Source organism: Brassica napus, chromosome C4 (assembly GCF_020379485.1).
Source record: "Brassica napus cultivar Da-Ae chromosome C4, Da-Ae, whole genome shotgun sequence".
In the NCBI taxonomy this organism is placed as follows: Eukaryota; Viridiplantae; Streptophyta; class Magnoliopsida; order Brassicales; family Brassicaceae; genus Brassica; species Brassica napus.
Window position 1 is genome coordinate 37,202,586 of NC_063447.1, and position 10,763 is coordinate 37,213,348.

The window sequence follows — 10,763 nt, forward strand, 5'->3', positions numbered from 1 at the left end:
AGTGCAAAACATATTCTAGTCATTTAGTACGTCACAACGACAATTCTACAATATAAAATTCACATGTTAGAGAACAACGAAATCGATCATATGAATCAATGAGTGAAAACATCATATGAATCAATGAGTTCATGTCCAACTCTATATTATCCAATTAGTACGATATTGTCCATTTTGAACTTAATTGGCTAGTCCGCATGTATTTAATTTTGGGCTCCTTCCCAAAATGCCTCGTACTATTAGAGTTGGACATCTCTTTATATATTAGACACTCCTTATCTAAACTTCTAAAGTGGGACTTGAATTGACATCTCTCATTCTCCCCTCCCCCCCTCTCAAATCAAGGACCACACTCATCTTGTGTCATTTTCCCTTTAGCGAAATTCCTTGGCACATATCATATCGCGTCTTCGACATCTGGCACCCAATCGCAAGGTTACTTTGAGTTTCTTCGACGATGCTCTTCCCACAACCGAACTTCCAGGATCTTAATTTCCGCCGAACCTCTCTTTCCATCTTAAAAGGTCTCATTCCTATTCGAAGGGTATTTTGGTCTTCTTGCAGATCTCCGTCAACTTAGCGCTCTGATACCAAGTGTCGGAATTGTGTGAGCCCATGTCCAACTCTATATTATCCTATTAGTACGATATTGTCCACTTTAGGCCTAATTGGCTAGCCCGCATGAATTTAATTTTGGACTCCTTCCCAAAAGCCCTTGTACTATTAGAGTTGGACATTGGACATTTCTTTATATATTAGACACTCATTGTCATCTCTAAGACTTAACATAAAACAAAATAATTAATCCAAGTGAAGAAATATATCATCCATGGAATTCGTTGTGAAATTAATAGTTTCTTAGATGATGATATATGATAAGGGTAAAACAAAATGTATGTTTACAATCATGATTTTAGATTATGATGAGAAACTAAAAAGCCTTAACATCCGAAAAGAATATAGATTAGCAAGAGAAGATCAAAGAGGAAGTAAATAAATATCTACCGTGAAAAAATGCTTGGTGTTCAGTTAGAATAAAAACCATCAAACAATTGCCAATCGATACACTTCTGCTCAGCAAAAGCATCTCGCCACCAAAGATTTTATCCACGTTGATGACTTGAACCAAATTAGCCTTTTCTTCTTCTTCTTTTATGGGAGTCCTTCTTCCGTACGTTTTCTTGTTTTCTGTTCTGTTTGGGTCACACAGGGGACAACTAAGTTGTCATATACGTCCATATGCAATCAAAGTTTGGGAATCAACAATTTTATCTTCTGAATTATGTAAATTTACTTACCTAAACAAACTAGATACATCATTAAAAAAAAACACCGAACTTGAAAGTATAATTAATTTGGTTTAATTTTTTCTTGTCGGCAATTTAGTTAAAGTAATCGCCCATTTGGTTAAACTATTCACCAATTTGTTGATTGTATTTGTAACAAAATAAAAAGCGAGGGTTGCGAGAAAATAGAGAAACACAAAAATGGGAAGAGGAGAGACAAGTTGGCAGCAATTCACGGATGCACAGAACTCAGTAAGTAGAATAGTACCAAACCAAACACGCACCATTCACACCTTCCCCCTGTTCTCTCTTTTTAAAAAAAAAAATTAAAAATTGAAAAAACTTTATTTAGATTTTATTTTTCTTCTCATTTTAACATTTTGAACTTTCAAATTATTGTGAAACCTTCTCTCTTTCTCCGGCGTCTTCTTCCCCCTCTGCTCCTCCCAGTAATCGTTTGATTTCTTCTTAGATCCTTTGGATCTCCCTGTAACCCTAGAAAATCACTTGCATTCCCTTTCTTCTTTCTCTGATTTTCCAAAATCTATTCAAAATACACTATCTAAACTCGTCGTCTCTTTGTGTTTCTTCCTGGGAAATGTTTACCCCGGAGAATTCTCCCTCGAGTGAGTGAAAAAAAATGAACATATTTCGACTCGCCGAGCCGAGTTCTCGAGATAAACGGCACACATCTCCTCGCCAAGGTTCCCTCTCTCTCTCTGTTGTTTTTCAGTCTCTGTTTTTGTTATTGACGACGAGGAAACGCAAGAAACAAAAAGAACACGCCGATTAGAGTTTTGTTCCACCCACCACAGTACTCGAATTTGTGTAACTAAATTTAGTAGCGAATATTTTTATTTCATATTAAAAAAAAAATTAGTATAGTAAAGCTTCTGAGATTTTGTTTGTTTCCTTCTTCGTCGGGTTGGTCTGAGAATCTCCTCATATCACTGTCCTAATTGGTTACTACTATTTATTTCTATCAATCTGAAAAATAAAGTTAAAGAGCTGAAGGAGGATAAAAACAAAAGCATGCTAATTTGTTTCCTTGTGTAAAAACTACAGTTAAAGGCAGTGTGGTAGAGAAGATGAGTCAGATAGCTCTGCTTTTTATTATAAAAAATAAAATAAAGCAAAGCAAACAAGGAACCAAAAAAATAATAATCTTAGGGGAAAGGTTTGTTGTTGTGTAGTGTCATGATTTTGTTTGTTTGTTTATTTCAATTTTCTTTTCAACATTGTTTGGTTACATGTAATCAATGTGCCCTTACCTCATCCCCCACATTTTATGCTATAAATCACTCTTTTTGTCTCCCAAGTTTTGATTTTCGTTATTAGTTTCTTCCGTTGTAAAGTTAAAGTCCATTGCTTTATCAAATTGACAACACCAGGCTCAAAAGTCATCTTCTTCTCATTATTGGATTTTCTCTTTTGTCAGGAAAGAAACATAGTCAGAAACTCAGGTCTCCAACTCCAAGGTCATCTTCTGAGTTTAGTTCTTGCCATTGTGAATCTCTAAGTGAAAACAAGGTATAAATACTCTTTTAAGATGTTTAATCACTTTTTGGTCCCAGTTCTTGTTTGAAAATGACTTCTTGGTGATATTGTAGTTGCATCAAGATCCTGCTCATCAAGGCACTGGAATACCAATGAAGAGTTTGTTAGCACAAGAAATGTCAAAGCAGAAAGAATCTAAAAAGAGATCACCAAGCATTATAGCAAGACTGATGGGTCTTGATGTCTTGCCATCGCCTCAGAGTTCTTCTCATAGGCAACACAAGTCTGTGGAGAATCAGAAGAAGCAAGGTAGGAGTGGTGAAGGCAGTTCTTATAAATCTCTAGCAAGGAGCTCAAAGGGTGGTGAGCCAAAGTTTAAAGATGTTTTCGAAGTTTTGGATGCTAAAAAGTCAGCGAGCAATAGAAACTTGTATCACCAAGGGAAGGTGAATGCTGCTAATCTCACCCAGGCAGAGATGGGTTTTATAAGGCAGAAGTTCATGGAGGCTAAGCGGTTATCAACGGATGATAAGCTTCGTCATTCTAAAGAGTTTAATGATGCGCTTGAGGCTCTAGACTCTAACAAAGACCTCCTACTGAAGTTCCTTCAGCAACCAGATTCATTGTTCACTAAACATCTGCATGATCTTCAAACCACACCTCACAAGAAGTCTCCAAACAGCCAGAGACATGTTGATAGTCACAGTCATCGGCATGGTGGTGGTGGTTGTCATAGCCATTCTCATACTAGGCATTCTTCTTATGACACACTTGATTTACAGCCAACCAATATTGTTGTTCTGAAACCTAACCTCGGTGAGCTACGTTATGCTGGTAGAGTATTTGCATCGCCAAGCTCTTCTTCCGATGAGTTCAGAGCAGATCGTAGGCTTCCATGCACCAGCAATCATAGCAGGCAGAGTTCTAGAGACTCCGGAGAGTTTTCCAAAATAATGTGTAGGCAAAGGAAGGCGAGCCGTGGTAATGGTAGTAGTAGTGTCACGAGCTTTGAGACATCAGGATTCAAAGGTTACGCAGGTGATGAAAGCTCATCAGGGAGTGATTCCGCAAGTGAATCAGAGCTAGTGCCAGTTACTTCAAGAACAAGAACCGCCTTTAACCGTAAGAACTATCATCGATCTTCGCCTTCCAAGTCATCAACAACATCATCTGTGACCCGGGAAGCCAAGAGGAGATTGTCAGAGAGATGGAAGCTGACACACAAGTATGAGCAAGAGATAGAAATTCGTACAAGCGGGACATTAGCTGAAATGCTTGCAGCTTCAGATAGGGAGGCAAGGCCAGCAAGTTTTAATGGACTCGTTTTCGAAGAGGGGATTAGTAAAAGAGTTGAGTGGACTGAATTGCCAGAACCGGTTGGAATCAGCAGTAGGGATGGTTGGAAAGGATTATCTTCAAGAAGTTTCTCAAAATCCAAAACTATCATGAACCAAGAAAGCACTTATGGTTATACGATAGTGCTTCCTAAGGAGTTGAACTATCGAGATGGATTAGTGAAGGGGAGCTCTTCTCATCGCGGCGAGTCCCAGTCTTACTTGTCAAGCAAATCTTCTAGACTTGCTAGTTATAAATCTCATTCATCATATAATAGTTCACCCGAGGTCAACATGAGCCCAAGTTTAGCCAGATTCCTTTATATGAACGACAATGTTCATCAAAAAGAGAAGCTCTCTCCTTCTAAAGGACGTTACAGTTTCTCAGTAGACACTGAGGATGATAGTTCGGCTTCTGATGATATGAAGACGGCAATGTCTTCTGAAGCTCCGGATTTGTCAACTGTCACCTCGTTAACTGACCCTGTAAGTGAGCATTATGTTTGAAGATCAGGTGTCTATGCGTTTATGATACATATATTAATGGTTCTTACTGATATTTCTAGGATATCTCAAGGATGCCAACTGAGGATGTGAATCATTCTTTGGTTCCTGAGCCACAGTCTCGTGAAAGCTCAAAGGAAGGAGATCAACCAAGTCCGGTTTCAGTTCTAGAAGCTTCTTACGATGATGATGTTTCATCTAGTTCTGAATGCTTTGAGAGTGTTAGTGCTGAACTCCAAGGTAGTTAATCAGTGCTTGGTTGGTCCATTGATTCTTCCATACGGTAGTATATGAACTGACGTGTTAATCGCTATCTCTATGTTCCAGGACTCAGGAAGCAACTACAGCTCCTCAAACTAGAGTCAGCTGCTTACAATGAAGGTGGCATGCTCGTTTCAAGTGATGAAGACGGCACAGATCAGGAGGATTCATCAACCATAACTGATGAGGCTTTGATTAGCCAGGAGGTCAGATGCGAAGAAGACTGGAAGTCACTATACTTAGTTGATCTCCTAGCCAACTCCAGGTTCAGTGATTCAGACCACACCACTGTCATGGAAACACCTGTAGATCCATCCTTGTTTGAGGATCTTGAGAAGAAGTACTCCAGCGTGAAAACCTCCACCCGGATGGACAGAAAGTTCCTTTTTGATCAGATCAGTAGAGAGCTCATGCAGATATTAAAGCAGTTTTCGGATCCACACCCTTGGGTCAAACCCACAAGGGTCTGCCCGAAATGGGATTCAAACACGATACAAGAAACTCTGCGAGATTTGGTGACAAGAAAATACGGTAAGCCAAGCGAAGATGATGTGGAGGGGGAGGAGTTGCAGTGGCTGAGGTTAGAAGATGACATTGAAATCATAGGTAGAGAGATTGAGGAAATGCTGAGAGATGAACTCTTAGCAGAGCTTGTAATAGATGCAATCTTCTAGAAAGTTAAATAATATTATCTATTACATACTTTTGAAGAATAAAAACAGTAAAGCAATGTGTAATAAACAACTGTTCAACCATATGAGGTGATGAATAATGAACAAGTGTCCCTGAACAAAAAAACACCAATCATCATCATCTGCAAGTTTTGGGTTCTTCCTAATGAACACTAAGACACATTGATTTTTCAACAATTTTTGTTGAACCATATACATCAAAAGGTGCCTGTACGTCTCCTAAGGATTGATTCAAGCCCTTTTTCCCTCTGATAAGATTGAACTTCACAAGAAAGATTAGTCTAAAATACATTGGAAGGATGACTATAGATTCACATGAATCCTGAGTCGTTAGCCCAAACAAGGGAAGCAGATTAAAACGCATGAAAGCCTCTAAAACACACAAGAACAAGGATTCAAACAATAATGGTCTAACTTAGGCCTGAGCACTTTACCCGATACCCGAACCGAAATCCGAACCGAAGTAGCAAAATACCCGAACGGGTATTGATTTAAGAGATATTGGATATCCAAACCGAATGGATACCCGAAAATAACCGAACATAAGTATATCTAACCTTATATTTTTAATTTAAATCTTTTATTTTATTTAAAATATTTATATTGATGTTACACATACTTTAAAATCATATAATATACATATAAGTACATATAAAATGATTTGATACTCACTTAAAATGCATGTCAAGCTTTTTGTTTTATGTATTAACAAAAGTTACATCTAATTTTTTTTTAAAAAATGACCAAATTAATGTTTATTTATTTGTGCAATGTTATCTCCAAATCTATTAATCACTCAATCTATTAAAAATAAAAAAATCAGTTAAGTAAAAGTGATATTTTTAAATACAAGAAACTTAAAACAATGAAAAAAATAAATTTTTTATTTCAAAATCTAAATATCCGAACCCGATCCGAAATAACCGAACCTGAACAAAAAATACCCGAACCTGATCCGAAATACAAAAATATCCGAACGGGTTCTATATCCCTATACTGAAATATCCGACCCGAACGCCCACCCCTAGTCTAACTGATATCTAATTCAAACAAATTAGAGAGAGAACAGAAATACTCAAAAGGGGTTATGTCTCCCCAGTCGCACTAACCTTCTTTGAAGAAAAATTAGGGGTGTTCAATCCGGTAAAACCGAACCAATTAAAACCGAACCGAACCGAAATAGAAAAAAATGGTTTGGATTTGGTAGTACCGAATATACCGAATGGATGTCATTTTTAAGAAATCTTGGTATATGGATATGGTTTAATATATTAACCGATCAAACCGAATAAACCGATCAATTAAAATATAAAGTATAAGTATATGTAAATTATATAATATAATTAATAATATATACCTAATTTATTTTATTGGTATGATCTTCCTACTTAAATTTTTATTTTAGTTATTTAATATTTTATTTTAAGTTCAAATTTTTTTTATCAAATTAAAAAAAAACATATTTTTTACTTTTTTGTTTAATAGTATTATGGATTATTGATATTTCTTACTTTTATTCCATAAAACTATTACTGTTATTAAATAAATATGTTTACTGATTATTTAAATAGTAAAATAAAAAATAGATTATTTAAAAACCAAAATATTGCCATGTTATAATTAAATTTAAAGCCGATATACAAAATATTTTAAAAGATAAATATAATTACGGTTTTTTGGTATAAAACCGAATAAACCGAAAACCGACGGTATATAAACCGAACCAAACCATATTAAATATGGTAGATATTTTTTATAAACCGAAACACCGAAAAACCAAAAGAACCGAACTGATATCCGGATTGAATACCCCTAAGCAAAATCCATTTTGAAGGATGTCACACTTAAATATCGCCAAAAATCCCCCAAGGTAATTAAATTAACTCAAACCCAGTCAGAATGTACATAAACAGGTTCCAAAACAATGTACATTTTTTCCAATTTCACAATCCCAATAGCAAAATGTCAAAATACATTTAAGGCAACAAAATATATTAGCTAATATAAGTAGTAATTTGTGTCTTGGGGAAAGAACAAAAAGAAAATAAGATAAGAAAAAGAATAAAAAAAGACATTAGCAGAGCTCTTGCAAAAGAGACTATACATATTTCAATCATTTGCTAAAGAAGAAGGAATACAGTATCGTTGTGTGACTCTCACTTAGAGACCTTTGCCTTCATCTTCGTTCAAGATTCGGTTACGGAAGTCACTCACCATACGAGGGAGACCATCACGCAGAGAGATCTTTGGTTCCCAGTTCAGAAGCTCCTTTGCCTTGCTTATGTCTGGTTTCCTCTTGTGTGGATCATCCGCTGTGTTCGGTTTGAACTCTATGGTCGCACTCGGATCAATCACCTCCTTAACCACCTGCACACGTTTCATACACAGAACTGAGTGTTTCTTGTAAATAATGATCCCAAATTGAAGATAAAGGACGACTGTAAAAGTAAAACAAACCTCTGCAAGCTCAAGCATTGTGAATTCTCCTGGGTTACCAAGATTGAAAGGTCCTACGTGATCATGTTCCATTAATGCTACAAGTCCATCCACCTAAAAATTATGTTTTTTGTTTATATATCAAGCTAATATATTCTGTTGCTTAGAGAAACCAACCATGCAGAAGAATGGCTGGGAACAGATGTTGTTTACTTACTAAGTCAGAAACATATTGAAAGCTTCGAGTTTGTTTTCCATCACCATAAACAGTCATTGGGTTTTTGCGGATGGCCTGCAATCATTAGATATAACACATTTTCCTCTGAGATTGCTATCCAAAGGCTTGAAAGATGAGGATTTGATTTAAGGGTTAATGAAAGAGCTAAACCTGGGCAACGAAGTTGCTAACAACACGCCCATCATCGAGGCACATTCGCGGTCCGTACGTGTTGAAAATACGAGCAATCCTTACCTGAAAATTTGTAAAAAAGATAGTTACAGAACACTCATATATCATCCATCAGTTCTAAACATTCCAGTATTCAAAATTCTCCTATCAACAAAAGTAACAAACAGCATCACCAAATGTAACAATTTTTTTTTTTTTTTTTTTTAAATGTAACAATTATAAACAGCATCATGCTAAGAAGCTTGTAATCATACAATCTATGGGATAATTTACCTCCACACCTGCACCTCGGTGATAATCCATGGCCAGTGTTTCTGCAGTACGCTTTCCTTCATCGTAGCAACTCCTCTCACCTTTAACAAGATACCAGTGATCAATCTCTCGTTTATTTATACATAACATAAACTTAGGAGCAAATACAAAAAATTTCCTAACTCACCGATTGGGTTCACATTTCCCCAATACGTCTCCTTTTGTGGATGCTCAAGAGGATCTCCATAGACTTCACTTGTGCTAGTGAGCAGAAACCTTGCTCCAACTCTCTTTGCAAGACCCAACATATTAAGCGTTCCCATTACATTTGTCTTGTGAAACCATCGTCAAGGATCAGCCAATGGAAGCATCTCATCACGAAATAGTTATAAGAGAATCTAACTAGACAAGAAATCTACTACTTATATCTGCTGGATGCTAAGAGAGGTGATAATCAAGCTTAGCCTTAGGCATTTAAAGCGGAAACCAAAACCAAAATAACCAGAAACAGAACCAATGCTCACATATAAGGCCGAAAAGCCAAACCAAAACCGGATGAGTATCTGAATTTTTAAAATGCAGATTATATACTAATGATATTTAGTTCTATAAAACTATTTATAAACCGAATTATCCAAAAACCCAAATTATCTGAATATTTTATTCGAGATATTTAAAAATCCAAAACTCCGAATTTTAATTTGGATAGTTTACCCGAATTAACCAAAATTATCCATGAAATCGAATCAAAAACAAATTTCGTAAACACTCGTAAAATTATCCATGCCTAATGTTGCCTACACTGAAACAATTGATTTGGAATCAAGATCCTTAGCAGCAATACGTATAGAATTAATCAAAAGGATATGATAGTCTTGACTGGATTAAACTTGTAATGAACAGGTGAGGCAGGGCAAGCTAAATGGTAAATCTGATCAACCTCGAGGAGAATCGGCTCAACCACATCGTGACGAATGAGCTCAAACCTCGGATTCGAGAACAGATGAACCAAGTTCTCCTTCCTCCCCGTGAAGAAGTTATCAATCACGATCACCTCATCTCCCCTCCCGATAAGCTTATCAACGAGATGGCTCCCGACGAATCCAGCTCCACCTGTCACCACGATCCTCAGCCTCCGCCCTCCGATACCGACGGGAACACGACCTGTTGTTTTACCTCCGCCGTAATTAAAACTCATCTTGGAAGGCGAGTAGTTATTACTGTCGACGACGGATCTGGTGATGAGGGAGGTGGACTCGGCGGGGGCTAAGCGGGAGAGAGAAGGCTGGAGGATGAAGAAGGTTGATCCGATCAGGATCCCGACGAGGATGAAGAGGAGCCTCTGTTCGCGGAAGAGGTAGTGGAGCGATCTGGGGAGAGATCTGGGGTGCTTTAAGGCCTTGGGTGAGTAAGGAGACGACTGGCTCATGGGGATTGTGTCGTCGTCGCGCTTCGAGCTCATTTGCTTGTGAAGCTGCTTCATCGTCGCCGGTGAAATTAGATCTGGACAGATTCAAAAGGAGAAGGAGAGAGCGTTGAGGTAGTTACACGGTGATTACTCGATGCGGCATCATATAATTTCGCTATTCTTTTTCCCATTTCATTTTTTTTTTTGGTTTAGAGAAATATTTATATCTAACAAATCAAAGTGATACTATACGAAGAGAAAAATGTCATTGATACTATACGAAGCGAAAAATGTCATTTCATATCTAACATTATTGCTATATGTTCAATTCTTATCTAATTTACCGTGCAAAAACGTACATATACTTTAGAAAATTTTAAACAACATAGTTGTTTATCTTTTTTTTTTTTTTTTTTTTTGCCAAAATCATACACCAGTCGTCATATCAGCTGCTATTTTATCTAATTTTGCTTATTTGAATGTTACGTCAGCAAATTTTGTTAACAGAGATGTCACGTATACAATTTTTTAAAAAATTCTTTTTATAAAAATATTTTTTTAGAAATTCTTTAAATGTTATATAAAAGATATATTCATAAATCTTATATAATAAATTTACATAATAAATTCTTTAAATGTAGCGTTCAGATGGTTTTTTTTTTTTATTTTGCTATTTTGTTACAC

At 36.6% G+C, this 10,763-nt stretch overlaps 2 protein-coding genes across 4 annotated transcripts; one reads left to right on the forward strand and one right to left on the reverse strand.

Annotated features, from left to right (window-relative positions):
• The first annotated feature begins 1,573 nt into the window (after positions 1–1,573).
• LOC125585591 lies at positions 1,574–5,654 on the forward strand. Of its 2 annotated transcripts, XM_048754933.1 has the most exons (6): positions 1,603–1,990; positions 2,725–2,741; positions 2,774–2,816; positions 2,897–4,603; positions 4,684–4,861; positions 4,949–5,654. In XM_048754933.1, exons 4-6 carry the CDS (start codon positions 2,936–2,938, stop codon positions 5,554–5,556), a joined length of 2,454 nt encoding a protein of 817 aa, XP_048610890.1. In that variant the 5' UTR covers positions 1,603–1,990; positions 2,725–2,741; positions 2,774–2,816; positions 2,897–2,935; the 3' UTR covers positions 5,557–5,654. The 2 variants fall into 2 exon arrangements, with proteins under 2 accessions (XP_048610888.1, XP_048610890.1); XM_048754931.1 differs by having other exon boundaries at positions 1,574–1,990; positions 2,725–2,816.
• Positions 5,655–7,545: 1,891 nt separating this feature from the next.
• LOC106440699 (UDP-glucuronic acid decarboxylase 1-like) lies at positions 7,546–10,300 on the reverse strand. Of its 2 annotated transcripts, XM_013882431.3 has the most exons (7): positions 9,540–10,300; positions 8,859–9,006; positions 8,693–8,772; positions 8,399–8,482; positions 8,228–8,302; positions 8,032–8,124; positions 7,546–7,941 (listed from the first exon to the last, which is right to left on the reverse strand). In XM_013882431.3, exons 1-7 carry the CDS (start codon positions 10,152–10,154, stop codon positions 7,735–7,737), a joined length of 1,302 nt encoding a protein of 433 aa, XP_013737885.1. In that variant the 5' UTR covers positions 10,155–10,300; the 3' UTR covers positions 7,546–7,734. The 2 variants fall into 2 exon arrangements, with proteins under 2 accessions (XP_013737885.1, XP_013737884.1); XM_013882430.3 differs by having other exon boundaries at positions 7,546–8,124.
• Positions 10,301–10,763: the final 463 nt, after the last annotated feature.

What these genes read in the sequence shown, in the direction of transcription:
- LOC125585591 (XM_048754931.1), top strand. Translation starts at nt 1,927, where the DNA reads ATGAACATATTTCGACTCGCCGAGCCGAGTTCTCGAGATAAACGGCAC. An exon ending in GCACACATCTCCTCGCCAAG is followed by an intron (nt 1,991 to 2,724) that starts GTTCCCTCTCTC and finishes CTCTTTTGTCAG; the next exon opens with GAAAGAAACATAGTCAGAAA. An exon ending in TCACCTCGTTAACTGACCCT is followed by an intron (nt 4,604 to 4,683) that starts GTAAGTGAGCAT and finishes TGATATTTCTAG; the next exon opens with GATATCTCAAGGATGCCAAC.
- LOC106440699 (XM_013882430.3), bottom strand. Translation starts at nt 10,154, where the DNA reads ATGAAGCAGCTTCACAAGCAAATGAGCTCGAAGCGCGACGACGACACA. An exon ending in TTAATCCAGTCAAGACTATC is followed by an intron (nt 9,007 to 9,539) that starts ATATCCTTTTGA and finishes CGATGGTTTCAC; the next exon opens with AAGACAAATGTAATGGGAAC. An exon ending in TTAGCAACTTCGTTGCCCAG is followed by an intron (nt 8,303 to 8,398) that starts GTTTAGCTCTTT and finishes TAATGATTGCAG; the next exon opens with GCCATCCGCAAAAACCCAAT.